At 31.8% G+C, this 20,307-nt stretch overlaps 5 protein-coding genes and 1 long non-coding RNA gene across 7 annotated transcripts in view; 3 read left to right on the plus strand and 3 right to left on the minus strand.

Annotated features, from left to right (window-relative positions):
- Positions 1 to 2,306, plus strand: part of LOC123693075 — a 56,751-nt gene extending 54,445 nt beyond the window's left edge. Inside the window, exons 14-15 of one of the 2 annotated variants that reach the window (XR_006751646.1) lie at positions 231 to 414; positions 1,041 to 2,306. Coding sequence is in view for 1 of the 2 variants with exons in the window: in XM_045638026.1 (XP_045493982.1) it covers positions 231 to 357 (127 nt within the window). In the remaining variant the exon portion in view is untranslated. Of the gene's footprint in view, positions 1 to 230; positions 415 to 1,039 lie in introns of both variants that reach the window. The other variant, XM_045638026.1, reaches the window with a different exon arrangement.
- A 397-nt stretch (positions 2,307 to 2,703) lies between these two features.
- Positions 2,704 to 4,802, minus strand: LOC123693345 (facilitated trehalose transporter Tret1-like). Its single transcript, XM_045638400.1, has 5 exons — positions 4,490 to 4,802; positions 4,277 to 4,409; positions 3,873 to 4,093; positions 3,252 to 3,446; positions 2,704 to 2,934 (listed from the first exon to the last, which is right to left on the minus strand). Exons 1-5 carry the CDS (start codon positions 4,799 to 4,801, stop codon positions 2,707 to 2,709), a joined length of 1,089 nt encoding a protein of 362 aa, XP_045494356.1. The 5' UTR covers position 4,802; the 3' UTR covers positions 2,704 to 2,706.
- A 1,654-nt stretch (positions 4,803 to 6,456) lies between these two features.
- LOC123693386 (PCI domain-containing protein 2 homolog) lies at positions 6,457 to 8,674 on the minus strand. Its single transcript, XM_045638459.1, has 3 exons — positions 8,297 to 8,674; positions 7,644 to 7,812; positions 6,457 to 7,298 (listed from the first exon to the last, which is right to left on the minus strand). The coding sequence occupies exons 1-3, from the start codon at positions 8,504 to 8,506 to the stop codon at positions 6,490 to 6,492; spliced, it is 1,188 nt and encodes a 395-aa protein (XP_045494415.1). The 5' UTR covers positions 8,507 to 8,674; the 3' UTR covers positions 6,457 to 6,489.
- A 1,399-nt stretch (positions 8,675 to 10,073) lies between these two features.
- Positions 10,074 to 13,265, plus strand: LOC123693381 (MKI67 FHA domain-interacting nucleolar phosphoprotein-like). Its single transcript, XM_045638455.1, has 8 exons — positions 10,074 to 10,258; positions 10,330 to 10,461; positions 10,728 to 10,905; positions 11,174 to 11,274; positions 11,425 to 11,486; positions 12,044 to 12,634; positions 12,952 to 13,016; positions 13,180 to 13,265. The coding sequence occupies exons 1-8, from the start codon at positions 10,178 to 10,180 to the stop codon at positions 13,263 to 13,265; spliced, it is 1,296 nt and encodes a 431-aa protein (XP_045494411.1). The 5' UTR covers positions 10,074 to 10,177.
- A 496-nt stretch (positions 13,266 to 13,761) lies between these two features.
- Positions 13,762 to 18,295, minus strand: LOC123693268 (protein AAR2 homolog). The gene is made up of 5 exons (XM_045638276.1): positions 17,969 to 18,295; positions 17,475 to 17,677; positions 16,834 to 17,091; positions 16,431 to 16,557; positions 13,762 to 16,277 (listed from the first exon to the last, which is right to left on the minus strand). The coding sequence occupies exons 1-5, from the start codon at positions 18,169 to 18,171 to the stop codon at positions 15,857 to 15,859; spliced, it is 1,212 nt and encodes a 403-aa protein (XP_045494232.1). The 5' UTR covers positions 18,172 to 18,295; the 3' UTR covers positions 13,762 to 15,856.
- Positions 18,296 to 18,902: 607 nt separating this feature from the next.
- LOC123693155 lies at positions 18,903 to 19,788 on the plus strand. Its single transcript, XR_006751659.1, has 2 exons — positions 18,903 to 19,525; positions 19,635 to 19,788. It is a non-coding gene; the product is annotated as an uncharacterized LOC123693155 (long non-coding RNA).
- The last annotated feature ends 519 nt before the right edge of the window (positions 19,789 to 20,307 follow it).

Here is a 20,307-nt window from a genome sequence, read left to right on the forward strand (position 1 = left end):
ACTATGTCCTTTCTCAGGTCCCAAACTATTACAGTACCAAATTTCATCCAAATCAATTTACCTGCTGAGTTTGGTTTGAAGAAGAGACCAACAGAGTAACTTTCGCATTTATAATATTAGTAGGAACTAGGAATTAACAATGATTAAAAACAGTTTATAAGATAATACCTACACTTTTTTCTGAATTGTAGAATAAATATAGGTAATCAAAAACATGTCAATTTCCCCAGGATCATGAAACAATTCCTGGACGCAAGCGCATCAGAGCCCGGAATGAACCGCGCCATCTTGTCCGCCTACAAACACGACCTGCTCAAACGACCACCGCTACAGAAACTCGCTTTCGAACAAAATTAATTATTTCAAACATTGTTTTCGTTTCATTTATTTATGACGTGTTTTTTAATATATTTTATAGTCCTTTTCAGCTAGGATGATTCCTGTGACACTTCATTGTGTTCCGAATTACGTATTTTATGTTTAAAAAGCAAAAATAATTTTAATGCATAATATTTTTATTTTAAGGCGGCATTATTACCAAAAATATAAAAATTAAACATCAAAACAAAAACAGTATTGTTTAGTTTAATATAACGAAAAATAAAATAAAATAACACAAAAAAATAATACCTACGCAATTCGTGTACATGAAATCGAACGTTGAAAAATTATAGAGTTGGAAAATCATAATATAATCGACGCCCATCTTGTGATCGTTTGTCAATCGCGTCAATCGTCTGTACGAGTCCGTCAGCTTTGTATACAAGTTGCATTTTTATATTGATACTTTACGTGGTATTGTGTTATTATTACTAATTGTAATTGTTCACTTTTTTTCGCTGTTGTTTGCTAAGATTCCTTAGTTAATTGTTGGCGAAATGCCGAAATAACTGATTTTGGTCCTTTATTCAAATCGATTTCATTTCCATATAAAATATTATCGATTATCGGAAACAATTGATACGATTTCAGTAAAGGCAATCTCTACACGTGTCAACAATCGATGTGTCACAGGAATCATCCTAGTTGAAAAGGACTATAGTATCAATTTAAAACCAGTTAAGTTTACACTTTTTAAGCTCAACCTGACCAGTGACCAAGTATTATTGTTTTCGGCGATATCAAGAAATATATAAATTATAAAAAAAAAATTAAGTCCATTGACCTTTCTTGTCTAAGAGATCTCAAATAATAAGGATAAACAGTAAAAGTACACCTACATTTAAATTGTCTTTGCTTTTTAATGTAGCCTGGATTTGAAAATAAGTATTTATAGCCAAATATTTATATTAGTTCTAAAGAAGGATAACGTTTAATTGCTATTAGCATTAACTAGTATAATATATACAATTTTTTATCTATAGTAGCCAAATAACTAGGTTTAACTTTCACGAGTACCTATTAAAATGTACCTTTGAAAATTAAAAAAAAAACCGCTTTTCATTTCTGTTAGAATAGTCTCTATTACTTGATAGTGTTTCCTCAGCTTGCGATTTACAATTAATATCATTAGAAATATAATAGAACATCTAATATTTAAAATATCAGAAATGAGAAATAATATTATGTACGATAAATAATATTTTAATATACAATGAACCATTATTTATATACATATTTACATAATATATCAAACTTACTTCCACTAGGCACATTGATGAATAAAAATACATATGTTTGCTTAAAATACGCGCTTATTTGGGTGCGGATCCATTGAGATAATAATATATAAAGGCATAATATATTAAATTTTACCCTATAATTCAACTGTTAAGATGAGAATAGGGGAAAATTGGTTTTTGGTTCGACTATTGTAATTTGTAGGTAGGTAACTATCTCGCTTTGGCATGCTTTGGTCGTAGTAATGAGCCAAGTGTATGTACAAAATCTTAAATAAGCAATGAGGTCAGTTTAAACTTTCGTCTTGTTGGATAAAACTTGCCTATTAAATCGCTAATGATACCTACCGCACCCATAATCTAGGACACAAATGACAAATTAATTTCGATCTCATAAAATTAACATATCCAAGACCATAACGAACAATCAACATATGCATATATTTTTGAATATGTCCTCATTGTATACCTATAGATACTAATTATTGTTGAAAGTCAGAATATTATTTACACATTCCTTAGCTATAACTATGTGTCATTATTGGAATAAAAGACATAATATTAAGACTTGAATAGTGTACGGAAATTGGAATATTAATGAGACGCTGCATTAATGATCTGCAAAATTTAATATATTTGTAATATTCTTTGAAATATATTATGAATTTAATAAAAAAGTTTATGTCAGACGTGTTTTATTTCCATTTCATATACCTACTTTCAAATATATTATTATTATAAGCGACAGACATTACCCAGTATGTGAATCATTGTGTCTCTAAATTTATAAATTAGTTTGCTGAGTACCTATTACGAGTTTTTCCTCTAACAGCTAACCTCTAACTATCCTCCTAAATCTATCTATCCTCTGATAATAATTAATTAATTTAATAGTAAAATAAAAAATAGAGATTACTAATAAATTTTTATTAATTCATTTGATACAACATTCATAGAAAATATACTTATCATAATACTATTTTAACTAAAAAAAAATATTTTTAGTATATTTACAAAATCAATATTTTCAACTTTATCTCTATTTCGAAATGCTACGAAACAATATGCCCAACGTATAGGTAGATATTTAAGACGACTTCCCCTGCAATAACAATTTTTTGATTTCTTCAACATTTCGTCCCTTCGTTTCTGGGAGGAGGAGGGAAGATACAAGGCCAATAAAATTCATGAAACCAAAGAGAATGAATGTGAATGGAAGCCCGATAGTATCAACTAAATGTCCATACGCTAGAAGTTGTGTGGAGACCACCACCCAAGAATAAGCGATGAGAAGACCTATTACTTTTGCCCGAATCTGTAAACATTAATTGCAATCTAGATTTTCCTTCTATTTTCTTCCTTATCTAAAGATTATTTCTAAAATAGCACCCAAAAAACTAAATAATTATTAGATATACATTTAGCGGTCTCCTCCGGCTTCGCCCGCTGTACATATACCTACAGTCTATTTAGTAGGTGGTCTCAGGGAAAGTAGGTACATATTATGAAACAGATCAAACGATCCTTGGTGGAATTGATTCCTGAGATGACGTTCAGACAAACAAACAAACTCTTCAGCTTTATATTTTTACATAAAACTCGTAGTACAGATTACAGAAGTGTAGAATTTACCTGAAAGCTGAACATCTCAGTGGCAATTATGGAGGGTAGTGGTCGAATCCCGCCAGAATACATAACAACCACAACTATCATCAATAGAAATGGCAGGAAGTTAGGAATGCAATAGCCGCAGAGATGAATCTTTAGACCAATGCCCAAGATGATAAAAGCTATCATCGTAACTGTGAAAGAAGTAGCTAGCAGATTCTGTAAGATGTTAATTAAATTACTTCTTAAGATTGGTATAATGTTCAATACTAATATACCATGATTTATTTAATACCAATTATACCGCATATATAGCTTTGCCTGCTACGAATAAAAAAACACGTAAACTACCTACGTAAGCTCTACAAATGTAACTACCTATATAATTTGAGTACGTAGCGTTTGTTTGTTTGCTATACTTGTTCAATATAATATAGTACCTACATCAATATAATTTAACAATGTATAAGTAGTCACGGATAATATAATTCTGGTAGAGATAAGAAATAGGAATTGATTCCCACAAGAATTCAGGCGCACTGGAACTATGTTGAGAGCTTCAATTTTAGAACATTAATACATTGTGTATTAATTTTGTGAACGTTGATAATATTGAAGCCTACCATACAATAGCTTTATTCTTACCCGTCTGCCCCATTTTTCAGCGATACATATAAAGCAAAGCGAAGCGACAATCATACACGAGGGAAAGCTGATTGTTTGATATTCGGCACGTATGATATTAAAATGTCCCTCCTTTAATATAGACTCAGCGAACACTAATATTGTGAAAGCTCCGTTCCACGCGTGTATCGTGAATACAACAAGACATATTAAAAAGCCCCGACGCCATGCTTTATCGCGCACTGAAAAATAATATAAATGGTAAGAAATTGTAAAATGAAATGCTTATAGTTTAAATAATAATTAATAAATTACTTAGAATAAATATATAATTAATAAATTACACAAAACACTATTAAAATAATATAAAATATCTATGTGTTTATAATATAAGACTAGGAATTTCTTAAAAAAAAGTCACCTACGTATAACTTTGAAACTAATCTTTGGCAAGAGCTTATGTTCATCTTCTATTCGTTTCATGAATTCAACGTCCGCTTTTACTATTGGATGGTCTTTAGTTAGACCTCTTAGAAAGGCAATGGTTTCGAGAGCGTGCTGAAATTAAAATGCAATTTGTTTATTTACCTATGCCAGTGGCGCAAACAAAATTTTTTAACAATGAAAAAAATGCTTACGTCCAATTTGTCATGTTTAACGAGATAATCCGGTGATTCGGGAATAGCCAGAAATAAAACTGCGCATATACATGGCAGTAATAGGAAGATCCACAACATTCGATAGTAATCACATGTAGCTCCTATGATAAACATTAGCAAAAAGCCTGAATTTTGCAAAAGCGTCGGCAATGAACCTAGTGTCGCTATAATATCATTCTGACTAATTTCCCTTAAGTATATTGTGATCACTATAAAGGTTCCACTAGCTGTGATCCCGGCTAAACTTCGGGCAATAGCAAGAACTATTAGGTTCGGGAAAGCGAGTCGCATAATTATGGAAATCTGAAACAATATCAACAGGTGTTCTCATGGTCAATGTAGAGATCAATTTATAACTAGCGGTCCGCCCTGGCTTCGCCCGTGGTACATATTTCGCAATAAAAGGTATGTTCTTTCTCCGGGTCTAAAGATTGTATGTGCCAAATTTCATCAAAATCGGTCCAGTAGTTTATGCGTGAAAACCATACATACATAGGTACATACATAATTACAAACTTTTCCTCTTTATAATATTAGTATAGACTCACAAACTAAGTTTGTGAGATTTACGTTACAAATTAAGGTAGCTAGATTTAGTCATTTAGAACTTACTATTTGCGGAAACGGGGTAGCGAAAATTACCCATTTCCTACCGTAATTGTCGGCGGCATGTGAAAATGCAGGAACCATAAAAGCCGCTACAAATGAAACTAAACTCGCCAAAAACGATATAGCAGCGTTGGATACAGGTGCTCCAAGAGGTGATCTATCGGATTGCAGTTCGTGCGTCACGGGCGATATCCATCCAGCTTCCATACCATATATTAGATAGTTTAGGCTCACTAAAATTTGTGCGATGAACATGATTTAAAAAACAGATAAAATTATTTTGTTGTACTTAAGTACACTGAATTACTTAAATAAAGTACGGTATATCATTCAGAAGGAAAAAGTATATTATGTGGTATAGTATCGGTATCGGTGGTAAATGTTAAAAAATGTTATTACGATTCAAAAGTGCTTTTATAAGAAGTCTAATTGAATAAATGTTTGAGTTTGAGATTATACAGTAAAGCATGGTTACAGTTAAAAAAAGTAAAACGATAGGCTTCTAACCACAGAACTATCTCGATATACCTAGTTCTGTGCTTCTAACGTTCTTAAATAAAACTAGTATAAGCTACTGATAATATGCATTCGATTGCATCTTAGACGGATAAATTACCTAATGATGCAAAGATCCACTGCCAGTGAGTTGTACCTTTCGCTAGTTCCGGCGGAGGAGGTATCATTTTATTACTTTTAATACTGTTTAAATTTCGACTATATATTAATGCGATGCATATCTGTTGTTTATTTTATAAACTGAAACTATTTTATCTAACTATATTTAGCTTTTAAATTACAATATCCTTTGAATTTTTCGTGGCAAGTTCGAATCGACCAATTGTGTGACAAGTTTATTATTATGACAGATTAATTCATATTCCTCTATGGTGTGAAATCATCGAGAACAAACGTAGTAAACGAAAGAGTAATTTGTAGTCTCGTTTCGTCGTTTTTTATGTTTGAACGCGCTCATCTCAAGACCTACTGGCTACTGGACTAATTTCAAAAATTATTTCGCAGTTAGAATGTATGTAATCCCTGAATGGCTAAATATGAAACAAGAGCGAAGCCGGAATGAACCGCTAGCTATACAATGCAGCGAGAAAAATTTACATCAAACCTGGGTTTTAATACGAAAAATGGTTGTGCAGAACTGAAATTGAAATGACTATTTACATAATTTAGTAATAAAAACTGACAGTAAATTATTTAATATTTTACAGTTTCCAGGTGCAATACCCCAATACCAATAATTTTCTGGTTAAATTCTATAACCTAACAGATACCCATTCGGGATTTTTCTGATGATGTTTCCTATGTAAATAATAGATAAAAAATAGAATGTATAAAAATTTATTTACATCATACACTTAATATAAACTTGATAATGGCGGGAACGCATTTTGTTTGCTTACAACAACCTTCTTATGTTGATACGAAATGTAACCTTTTATTTTTCCATCATAAATTAGATTAGCAACAATACATTGTGTTTCTTCCGAATCCACATCCTCTTGGCCCATAATCTGAAGTGCGGCTTGAAAACTCGCAATATCAATTTGATGGGTATTTTCAGCCAAATAAACTTTCCGGAACAAATTTCTGTATGCAGTAATTTTTAGCTTTTCCACAATCAAGTAAATTCCCGCTTTTATGAAGAACATTTCATGTTCTTCCATGACCTGGTCAATACCACGTAAATCACCATTCTTCACGGCTGACACCAAGTCCCAGAATTGAAGCAGATCATATTTTTGTAACAAATCTTTGGCTGGCATAAAACCTAATAACATTTTGACTGGTACCAGATATGTTAAGATGAGTCTTTTATTCTTAATGCTTTGGTAATGGCATCTTTGAAATGCAAATGATAAATACTCATCTGCTGATCTGTAGTCTGAGTCAAACATGGCTTTCCGTCCTACAAAATACCTATATGTAATCTGTTGAGCTAATGGAAAAAGGTCCTTGAATGGTGACGAGTCTATAGCTCTTATAAGCGGTTTGCACAAATGCAATTTGTTTATTCTAAAATAAACTTTAAGTAACTGATTCACAAGGTTCAACATTCCTAATCTCTTTGTATCTTCATCTGATGTTCTATTATCAGCTGCACATACTCGGAAACACGCCAGCAAACTTTCTGCAGCTTTTTCTAGAATCTTGCCATTGCTTTGAGCTGAAAATAAATAATTCATAGTATGAGCTTTTATTACATTTTCGAGACAGATTCAGTGGGTCATCATTCCACTGTAACTTTAAACAGACAATTCAATTCAAACAAAACTCTCAATCAAACTGTTGACCGAAACTGATGTTATTTGGTCAATGTTTTAAACATTTCAAGCAAAGCAATTTCATTATTTTTACTCATAAATTTCCTTATAAATATGTTATGATTTCAAACTCTAACAGTGTGAAATATCACACTACTTTTTCACATTATAACTTATAAGCTCTGCATGTTAACCATAAACATATTGTGTGTCAGAGTTATCCATTAAAAATAGAGATAATAACTTACGATCGCGCATCTCTGCTTTTTGTGCAACAAGCCTTAAATCCAAACAGACTGTGTACATGAGTGGTAAGGTCCAATTCTCCTCTTTCTGGGCATGTAAAAGCTTGACCACAGCGGCAACACATTGACTCTGGTGGCCATATGCTTCCATATAATCATGTTGGAAGAGTGCCTAGAATAGACAACATTTTTTGTTGAATTTACAAGGGACATATAGTTTGTTCATATGATATATCATACATGTACATGGTTAATATAGAAAGTATTATTCATATTATTAGCTCACTTTTGGGACCGGGTTCTGCATTCACACAAAAAAATATTAAATCAGAATGAAAATTGAATTAATTTCCCGTGTGATCTTGGAAATGAAAATTATAATAAATTGATTAAGATCTTGACAGTTTTATTGATATACTGAATAGCACTCTAGTAATGCTTTACATATCTATACTAATATTATAAAGCTGAAGAGTTTGTTTGTTTGAACGTGCTAATCTCGGGAACAACTGGTCCGATTTGAAAAATTCTTTTGGTGTTAGATAGGCCATTTATCGAGGAAAGTTATAGGCTATATATCATCACGCTACGCCAACAGGGGTGGAGCCACGGGGGTGAAACCGCGCGGAGCAGCTAGTTATGTATATTTTTATTACCTGAACACACAACAGGTGGCAGATAATTATTTCGTCGAGGGGCGCTACACAATTACCGTCAACAATTGCGGCTACATCACTGGAGCGGAGGTTTCTGTTTGTGATGTGTTCATCCCTCAAAGATAAAAGGCGAGCTAAATTATTTCCGTTAGCTGTCCTAAACATACGCTCAACGTATTGTATGTATTGATTCAAAGTGCCGGTTGCCATTTTTAGGTTGGTTACTCAATTCTTGTTATAAATCTCGCGCTGAACTTCCTCCAATATTAATTAGTTTAATAAGACTTCTATGTCATTAAAATAACATAATATTTTGCTTAATTTATGAAAATGAAAATAAACATTTCAAATGTCAAATTTAAAACATGGGCTGTCAAATGTCAATCGTTACTCAGTCTGTCAGTTGTTTTTTTTTTTCGTATGAAATTTGCCAGTAAAAAAAAGGTAAGGAAACATGTGATTGGGAAACATAATCTGTGATAAATAATAATCTACTTTGTTTTATGAGTCTGGAACAGCGAGATGAGACTGGAAAAGGCAGCAAATTCAAAAAATCAACGTATGGCAACTTAGGTTACAGTTGGAAATATAAATAATAAAAAATTGTAAATTAAACAATAAAACGGCAAATTAATGTTCGAACAATCGTTATTTATTGAAGAACAAACGATAATAAACCAACAATATATTTTATTATAAGACAACCGTTAATGCCTCCTCCACATTACTCGCGAAGTTGAACGAGGTTAGACGAATAGAATAATGTAGAGAGGCACTTCGGCTTACTTCGTCCAACTTTACCTCGCCTCGGCCGACTTCCGTTTGTTGTCGGTTTTTGCGCCCGAGTCAAAGGGCACGAAGTTACCTGAAGTTCGTTCTGAATATGAACGTATGCGCTCCTCGCGAAGTTGAACGAGTGTGTAGTGTAGCACCGCGGACTTCAGTAAACTTCGGCCGAGTACTTCGCCGAGGAACTTCGCGAGTAGGAGGAGGCATTACAGTATGTGTGTATAGGCTAATTTTATTCATTTTTAACCGACTTCAAAAAAAAGGAGGAGGTTGTCAATTCGGCCGGTATATATTTTTTTTTTATGTATGTACACCGATTACTCCGAGGTTTCTGAACCGATTTACGTGATTCTTTTTTTGTTCGATGCGGGATGGTGTCGAATTGGTCCCATAAAAATTTTATTCGGATAGGCCCAGTAGTTTTTATTTTATGAGCATTTTTACCTGTAGGTATTTGTAAATTTTGCAAGTTCAAGTTTGAAGTCGGTTGTTTTTAACGCAGTTATCACTTGTTAAATAAATAAATAAATAAATAACACTTTATTGTACAATGCACAGATATAAAAAGACAATAACATACAAGATGAAACTTTACCGTACAAATTGGCGGTCTTTTCGCTTTGAAGCGATTTCTTCCAGGCAACCTTGGGTTATAGGAAAATGAAAAGATTGAAAAAGGTAGATAGTGCATAAACAAGGAGTGAATACAAATAAATATAATAGATATAAGTTAGGTATAAAATTACATATAATATAAGAAAGAAAGAAAACGTGCAGAAGAGGATATAAAAAATTTCAATTAGATCATTTTTGTGATTTTTATGCACTATTCACGACACAGTGATTTGTGTTCTCGTGAATCACAGAACAGTAATTCACGAGAACACAAATCATAATAGACAACATCATATTTTTATTTCGATATCTGTTCCGAGTGTTCATTTTCTTTGTCATTAGTTGACATTCAGTGTCAACTGTCATCGTCATATTGTGTTATTTTAACCGTAGCTGTGAAGTGTGAACTGTAGGTACCTAGTTTGCGAGGTTAAAAAAAGTTTAATATTAACGGTTTCAAATAAAAATTTAAGCAAAATGGAAGAAAATGTTGCTTTAGATTCAAAGAAACAGAAAGACTTCGTGAAGTCTGTTAAAGGAATCAAAAAACTGATAAAGGTAAGAATTGTTTTTATTTTTAGCGGCGTGATATTTGTATTGATTAACTTAATAGCACGTTTTATTTACAGAAACAAAGTAACAAAGAGAAACAAATCAGTAAGCCAGAGTCTAAGCCCATTAAAAGTGGGAAGATTTCAAAGAGGAAACGTAATCCCAGAGGGCTCGTCTATTTAGGACATATTCCACATGGATTTTATGAGGTTATAATTTATTTATTTTAATATAAATAATGCTTTTTAATATTTTTCGTTTCGAATAATGTAAGCAGGTGCATATCAGTTGTATAGAATTATGAATATTTAACAGTAGTGTTTGTGGTTAGCAATAACTGAATATGGAACAACTAATGTTAAATAAAATAAAATGTAGGTAGTTACATAGATATTTAATTAGATGAATAACTGGCATTATTTAAACTTGCCTATCCCTAATTGACCCTTAAATATAATATTTTAATATTTTACAGAATGAAATGACCCAGTACTTCAGACAGTTTGGTATGGTTACCAATGCCAGAGTAATTCGTTCCCCAAGAACTGGCAACTCCAAAGGTTATGCATTTGTAGAATTTAAAGACCCCGCCGTTGCTCAGGTTGTCGCTGAAACTATGAATAATTATTTAATGGGGAAAAGATTAATAAAAGGTAAGATAAGATAAATTTTTACTTATTCATTTAATTGTAATAAACTGTTCAAGAAATAAACGGTTCTCTTTCAAGCAGTTTTGTGTTTCAAATGTGATAATGATAATGTTTTGTATGCCTGTATGCCTTTCTCACCCTCTTGATGCATTTATACCGACTTGCGACATAAAAATATATTGCTGAATAGCTTTATAAACAAGGCTCAAAATACGTTATTTACTTTCTATTAGATTCATTGAAATTTCTAGTGACAATATTTCATTTTCAGCTGCATATATTCCTCCAGAAAAACAAAAGAGATTTGCAAAGAGGAAACACTGGTCTTTCGAAAATAATCCTAGTGTTCAAAATAGGAAAATACACAAAAAGGTAAAATCACACGGTTAAATTTATAAATGGTATTTTATATATTATATACATTTTTAACTTATACATTTATTGTGATATCATTCTGATTATGAATTGATTTTAATAATATAACTTTAATACTTTTTTTATTTACTCTTCAATTGTTTTTAGGAACACAATGCTGAAAAATCGGAAGATAAAAATCTACAAATGGCTCGGAATATGATATCAACGTAAGTATGAAAAATTGTATAAATTGCATACTATAGGAATGCTAGGTTCCACACCTTCGCAAAAAAAAAAAAAAATATTTATTTGGCTATATTAGAGTTAGCGCGCAAGAGCAACTTTTGTCTCCGCAACTATTTTGTCTCTCCCATCAACTCTATGGGCTAACAAGAAAGTGCGCGCACATAGCGACGCAACTCCCCATAGAGTTGATGGGAGAGACAAAATAGTTGCGGAGACAAAAGTTGCTCTTGCGCGCTAGCTCTCATGATCAAAATATACAAATTACATACTTACAGTGTTAAGGTGGGTACAGACTGGTGAAATGTAACATTCTGCCTTTCATTGCATGTTCGCTGCAAGCATGGACGCATAGCGCGCTCTTAACGCGCATTCACTATGAACCTCCAGTTGTCATGTTCCTTGCCCCTTTGTGTTCGTTCGAAAAACCGACATATCACGGATCGCGCCGCGCGCGGCTTAACCATTATTAATTATTATTGATTGTAATCTTTATATTAATTAGTATTTTTAAAGGTTTTATAAAAAATGTTTTTTACAGGCTTAACAAAACCAAAAAGAAGTTGAAAGAAATGGGTATAGACTATGATTTCTTTATGCCAGTAGATATTCCGGAAGGTATAGAATTAAAAAAAGATGATCAAAGTCCTACAAAGGCAAATACTAATGAGAAGAAACCTATTGTTAAGAAAGAAGGTAAAAAAGAAAAAGTTGACAAGAAAAAGGTAAAAGAGGAAGAAACGAAACCTGCAAAGAAGATTATAGAAACAAAAATACTTGATAAGAAAACTAAAAAGGAAAAACCTAATAAAACTAGTGAACAGAAAGTTAAAGTGGAAGTCAAAGATAAGAAAGAAGTTAAAAAAAGTGACCTAAAGGTAAAGCAAAAGGCAACTAAAAGTGACGATGCTGTACAAAAAGAGAAAAGGCAAAGTTTGAAAGACTCTAATGTTAAATTATTGGAAGATTTCATCAACATTCAAGAAGATAATGGTGACAGTGATGGTTCTTTAGAGTTTGATTCCGACGAATTTGAGAAAGCAATGGGTGAAGAGGACTCTGCTGGATCTAGTGATGAAAGTGATGAACCTTTGGACAGTGAGGTTACCTCTGATGAGGAGGAAGAAGAAAAGTAAGTGTTTTCTTTTTATCTGATTATTAATATAATCATACTTTTCTTGAAATCACTTCTTATATTTTACTGAAAAATGTGCATTTCAATCAAGTTATAGTTTTCATTAGTTTGAGTGTTAAATATATATTTCTAATTAGTTTGTTTCTTCCAAAAAGTAGTTTTAGTTCGATGATGATATTTTCATAGATAATTTACTCAATGTTCGGAACATAATTTCCAAAGTGAGGCCAGAATCTCTTGTTTTGCGTGGAATTTATTTTGCCTACAATTTATTTTGCGTGGAACCTGTATTAATTTGTGTTATTCGTTTTCAGGGTACAGAAAACGGTACAAGCTAAACCGAAGCCTGTGGTAGCTATTAAGAAAAAACAAAAACAAAGTAAGTGGTTTATATCATAGTGAATTTAAAATTACCATAATAAATTTATGAACAATCATTGTTTTTCTTTTAAATTATACATATAGCATAACTGTACAAAGTAATCTCTATTCGCTTTATTAGGAAAGATCTCAAAATATGCCTTAATTTTTTTCTTTTTCAGAAAAAGTTGTTCCTCCTAAAAAAGGGAAATTCGAAAAGCAAACTAACAAGAAAACTTTGAATAAAGTGATAAAGAAGAAAAAATAAATTCTTTAATTTAAACTGTAAATGCTTGTTTTATTTCTATGTACTTGCCTTTTTACTCTGCTTGCTACTAAAATTGTGTTTACACGCAAATAATAACTTGAAGTTATGTACTTTACAACTTGTTACGTGTAAACCAGCCATTATTTACATCTTTTATTAAATGGAGCCATGGCCATGGGTGAAAGTGGGTGAAAATGAGGAAAATTAGATACCTACATAAATAAATATTTGAAGCATCTATTAAGCTCAAATTAAACAAATACATAACTAGATTTCCACTCGCGGCTCCCGCGTTTTCCGATATGTTAATCCAAGTTAGGTACCCTCTCGTTACGAAAGTTTCATTGTAATCGGTTCAGTAGTATTCATTGTAGTTGCGTGAAAGAGTAACAAACATACATCCATCCTCATAAAATTTCGCATTCATAATAGGTACCTATTAGTAGAATAAGATAGGATTGTAAAGGTTTAAAAATGTATTGAAATAAAACAAGAATAGTGCAGGTACACTTTTATTGACTTTGTAAAACATCTAATAGAATATTTAGCTAAAGAATAGGATTAGCTATTTATTTCGTTTTTCACCATCACATTTAAATATTTAAGACATTTCAAAATTTGTAAACATACAATTTTCTAATAAAATATATGACATCACCTTCATAACAGGTATGTTCTACGTATCTTAAAAATTATTTATTGCTAAATTAAATTTTTGTCAGCCTTCCTTTCATGTAATATTTGAATGGTTATATGAGTATATATTTATGTAAAAATTCTATAAAACAAAGCAAATGATTTTGTTAAATCAGAAAAAATAAATAAAATGCGCATTTATGGTAACTTGTTGCATATGAAGATGATGCCTGTGATAAATAGGTACCACATGTACATAGAGAATTCACATCTAACACCAATAGGTTTGAATTAGCTAATATTGCTTCCACTAGAAGTGGGTACTTACTACTTATTTATCTAAAAACACGGTAGACGATGGTATTAAATTTTCTTAATTAGAGACCCCAAATTAAGTAAAAAATTATAGTTTGTGAGTGTTATACAACTTTAAGTCAAAAAACCTTTAAGTATTCTACCAACATAATAAAACCAGATTTATAAAGTAAGTAAGTATACCAACTGATCAAAAAAAAAAAAAACATTTTTATTATTTTTCTCTAGGTAATTCTACCATTTTTTCCTAAGTATATGAACTATTCATAGGTAAAGAAATATTTAGAAAGTATTACTAAAAGAAGATATTATTATACATAGCCAGATATAGTACGACAACATTATGATCTCCTTTCTCTTTATATTATGATCATGAATCATTTTATAGACTCACAATCATGATCATCATTTTATAGACTCACAATCGCCTATTATAAGGGCGTATGCAGAAAGAAAGCTGGAAACTTATAAGCGCTTACCGGTGCTTGTCAGCGCTGGTATCGCGCAGGAAATTATACGAACACGCGCTGATAAGCGCTGAACGGCGCCGACTAGCTTCAACACTCGCTGGTCAGCGATGGGCTCTGCCATATACAATTTGTCTTGTTCTGCTTCAACCTGCTTCCTTTGTGAACGAACGAACCAGCGATTTCTTTCTGAATACGGCCTAAGGTTGTAAAAAGTATCCGAATCCGAATAAAGATTTTATTATAATAATATGTACCTACTACAAATATAAATATTCCTCATGGCTTATACATATATTAATAAACATTTACCATATATATTATGTACTAATAAATACATATATTATGTAAACAGATATCGTGGATAATCGTCTATTGTCGTTATAAAATTGACTAGGTACATTACGCGGAGGCAGACTTTTGCTTTGGATTAGTTTTAAGCATGATAGAGTCATATTGTTAAATCTTGAGATCTCTATATAAAACCAGCCATATAAAGAGAATTGATCAAAATAATGTAGGTATTTGATTAGGGCAATGATGCGAAAACAGTTTTCAGTTTTGATTTTAACTTAACATTGCTCAGCATTCATTTGAATAATACTGCACATTATTAACTTTGTCTAAAACTTAAGCCTCTACTTAAAAATAATTTAAAAAGTAAAATAAACATAACTAAGTTGTCTTGTCTCTTAAATAATAATTAAAATAACGCAAATTTAAATTGAGGTACGAACTGTTATTTAATTTCATATAGGGAATTTTAAGCTTCTATAAAAAATTATTCAAGATCTATTGATCTTACATACCAATGTAATAGAATATATTTAAACATTACATTATTTTTCAGGATTAGGCATCCAAAAAAAATTAGTAATATCTTAATTCAAGACACAAATTATATTATGTTCCTACATGTAATTTAACATTATGCTTTCAGCATTTATAATGAATTGGAATTGACAATTTATAATTTAAAAAACACATATATAGTATGGACACATCACATGCAATAAATTATATTATATTTTTTATCGAAATATAGCAAAATATTGCTAATCTAGAAGACATCTTGAAAATATGTCTTTTTGGCTTTGATGACCTAATTTAGAAAAAAACATCAATTTTTATGACAATATTAATGTGCATTCGTGCGCACAAGCTAGGTATGGTTTAATCGTCTTCTGGTTCATCAATTTTGACGATAACTGGTTGCTCATCTTCTTCATCATTATCAAGGCCTGTAAAGTCCCACTGTAGTTTGTCTGTCAAATTCTCTTTGAACCGTTCAATCAAAGTGAGAAGACGTCCATCCACTTTGCTCACATACGCCGTTCTGAAGAACTCCCTGAGTTTCTTGTAAACTAGATTCTTATTCATGACAATATCAGCCAGGAAGTCTTCCGGCATTTCTTCAATCTGTATTTCAAGTGTGCGAATGAAGTGAAAGAATACCGTGCGGTATTTGTGAATGGCGTCGTCACAGGAGCACATCAAGATGACGAGATTCTTCCAATGTTCAAATGCTTCTAAGGAATGTCCAATGAGGAAGCATAAGTAAGCAAATTGCAGCTCCCCAATTATGTGTAATGGTCTGTCAATTCAAAATAGAATAAAAATACTGCTGTAAAATAAATTTCTTACAAGTAAAAAAGGTAAGTTATAATATCAGTAACTATCTTACATTTCTAAGTTAAATATCTAGAGAATAGTTTATGATTTTAATCAAATATAAAATAATACTTACTCAACATGTTGCGCAATCATAAGCTCAAGTGTGTATGACTGGTCTAAATAATGTTTGGTAATTTCTTCAGGTGTGGACCCAGGTGGGTATTTATCGCGAGGTATCTCTGTAAATCTCATTGCTGCTCCTGGAATTATTAATAATCGTGGTAAAGATAACAAGAATAATTTATGATAACATTATCATTTATTTTTTTATTTTAGCTAGTAAGCTATTCTTTAGAAAAGAGTGAAAAATAAATGAACTTTAATATTAATGAAAGTATTATTTTAAAAATTATTTGTTATTCAGCAAAGGATATTTTCATTAAAATAATATATTAAATAATACAGCTACATAAAGTTTATATAAATATGAAATCATATTACATATTTAAAAATATACCCATATTTACAAATCTTACCAGGGGCAGGTTTTAAGTTTGGCAACATTGCTTCTTCACGTTCTGCAGCCATGACTCTTTTAGCCTTCTTAGCATCTGACTGACCGGCCATTTTATCATCCTGTCCCTCTGAAGATTCATTCATATCTTCAATCGGTCCTGTGATCTCAATTCTTGGTGATTTCACTCCCCTGGGTCGTTCTGCATCAGGTGTCGATAATAGTTCCACTGATGCTCTGATCAATCCAGTTTCTGGTGATAGTCTTTGTGCAAGATCCTCTGAAAGTATAAATGGGTTTTATAAGGTAAGAAAATTTTATGTTATATATAGTTAAGATCAGTTAAAATTTTATTGATATATTCAATCAGAGATATCCCTACTAATAATATTATAAATGCGAAAGTAACTCTGTCTATCTGTCTGTTACGCTTTCCCGCTTAAACCTCTCAACCGATTTTGATGAAATTTGGCACAGACAAACTTTAGACCCTGAGAAAGAACATAGACTACCTTTAATAGCTAAATATGTACCATGGGCGAAGCCAGGGCGGACCGCTAGTTAATAATAATTTGTGAACTTTTGATTATGTATTTCCTAACTAACACTTACTAATAGCATTAGATTAGCAACTAAAAGATTTTATAAGCTAGTTAATATTACCTGTGACTTGTGATGACAGTAATTTCCATTTCTGCCAAATTTCATATGGATATGGTGCTAAATGTCTATCCAAATTGAGCAAGTTATCTTTTAGACGCTGAATGCTCTCTTCAGTAACTTCATCTTTGCTTATGTCTTCAATATTTTTATCCCACAATTTGACAAGAAATTCCTTTTTTTGAAAGTAATGCATGAATCCAGATCTAAAAATAATACAAAAATCTATTGTTATGTAAATAGCATAAAGATGTATTATTAATATTTAGTGTGCCTTATGTGATGCATTTTGAAATCTTATTCTGTCTTTTTGCTGCATTATAAAGGTGAGCTATCTCATAATGTCAAAAGTGAAATTATTTTTTACATAATTATAGTCCTTGTTATTACGTACCTATACAGTTTATCAAATAGTAAATTGCAATGTTTTTTATACTTGTATGTAAGTACCTACTCATTTAAATAATTAAAGAATCATTTTTATTATTTATAGCTACCTTGGTGAAACATCGCCAGTCCCTTTGCTAACAGCAGAATAGTGAATATAATGTAAGCCGGGCGGAATCATTTTTATTCCGCGAAAATCCTCTTCAGTATTCCAGCATTGCATATCAATTCCAAATTGCGTCTCTTCTGGCACTCCAAGGAAAACGAAGGTTCCTCCGTCTACAAGGAGCTTCTTAGCTGTTTCCTGATCCATTTTGCACTGCCAGGCTTTGGCGCTTGTCAATAATTTGTGTTAAAAATATAACAAATCAATATGTTAAATGTTTACATTGCTATTTACAATATAGCGTAGGTGATCGATAGTTGAGAATGTAGACCTGTGTCAGCTGTCGCCTGTCAGTGTCATTAAATAAGTGTAGGTAAAGTCTGTTCCACTTTCCAATAATGGAGAATAATAATATGTTTAACTAAAAATTATTTATTTTAATTGGTTATATAATTAATACATATGTACAATTAATACATATGTATTACTTGTACATGATAAAGAGATGGTGTTTAAATAAGAAAAATTACTACTTATGTGTATCAGATTTAGTTTACTATACCTACTGTAAATTTTTTTATTAGGGCATCGTTAGCAAGGATCGTTAGTTAGGACTTAGGCCAAGGACGTGATGCGTAATCCATACTATTAAATCTAATAAATGCGAAAGTAACTCTGTGTCTGTCTGTTACTCAATCACGCCTAAACTACTGAACCAATTTTCATGAAATTTGGTATGGAGATATTTTGATAACCGAGAAAGGACATAGGCTACCTAGGTACTTTTTATCCCGGGAAAATGATGCAATACCGGAAATCCCACGGGAACGGGAATTATGCGGGTTTTTCTTTGACTGCGCGGGCGAAGCCGCGGGCGGAAACCTAGTACAATAGGTACTATAATAAATATTATGTATTATGTAACTATATACACATACAGCCTTACTTATAAACGTCTCTCAAATTTAAGAGCCCCTCTTAGCTGTTGATCAACGTTTTTTTCACTTATAAACCCAATTCAGTGTTGAGAGGTGTTTAAGTAACAGTTAAATAATGTCAAAATTTAAGAAACGTCCGACCCTGTTTTAAATCTATTTGAGAGACATCATGGCGGATATATTGTCAAACATTTGACGTTTTGTAGTTGCCAAGAGTATATTATTTGTGTTTTTATTCACTTCGCAGTAAAATAACTGTGGTAAAATGGATATTGATAGTTTGAGCAAGGATTTTACGAATGATGTGCAGGTGCTTCGTGATTTTAGAATTCGTAAGCGTCAAAAAAAATTTATAAACAGAGCGTGAATCCTCTGGACCTGAAAGAAGAAGAATTCCTGTCGTAGTTTTGGGAAGCATATACGATCTGAGTCACATGCGAACGAGGAATAATAACTATAAGTTACTATAACTGTCGAGCGTTGCTTCGGGGTGTGGAAACAAAGATTCCGCATTCTTAATGATACGATGTGAGGATTCCTCCACGTGATCAAGATCACGATTATAACTGGTGCAGTTTTGCACAATTTAACAATACTAATTAATGAGCCTATTTTGAATCAAGGTAATTACGCATACTACTTTCTTATGCAAACAAAGTAGGTACTTATATTTAATAATGCCAATACATAAATGCTATCCATGTTTTAATTCTTTTTTTTGTTTCTTTCTAGATCCTACAGGCATTGAAAATCAATTAACAAATCCAACTGTCCCTAATAATGTAGAAGAATAAGAAGATGAATGCGAAAATTAAGGGAAAATATAAACACAGTCATATTGAAACTTATTTTTATAATTAAATGAATATATTCAGATTTTTGTAAATTTATTATTGTTTTCTTATAATATTCCTCTTCCAAAGTAAGTATTTAGAGCCTTTTTTCATGAGTCTCCCTTTCCTGTTGGATTCTAATTTCATGCAACTCTTGTTGTTGCTTCATAAGTTCTTCCCTGCTTTTTTTGCAAGGAGGAATAATAAATAATTGATGCTCATTTTCACAGTTATTTGATTTTTCTCTGTACAAATATGATAAACATTAAACATAATCTTACATAAATCACAGCTGTACAATAATTGATATTCCTATATTAAATAACAAAGAAGTAACATATATATTTGAAAGTTTATTGGCAGTTAAATGTCATACAAATTAAAGTCTACCATTCATATTTGCCAAAAAGTACATTTTTAGTCAAGTTTTACGTGAATAGCGGGTTTTATTTCGATAATGTTACTAGAAAAAAATATATTGACGTTACTTAGTTGAGAGACTGCTGAGACAGGTTTATAAGTATAATTATTTTAATCATTGTTTAAGTAGTTGAGAGTTATTTAACTGAGAG

This window comes from Colias croceus, chromosome 7 (genome assembly GCF_905220415.1).
Source record: "Colias croceus chromosome 7, ilColCroc2.1".
NCBI lineage: Eukaryota > Metazoa > Arthropoda > Insecta > Lepidoptera > Pieridae > Colias > Colias croceus.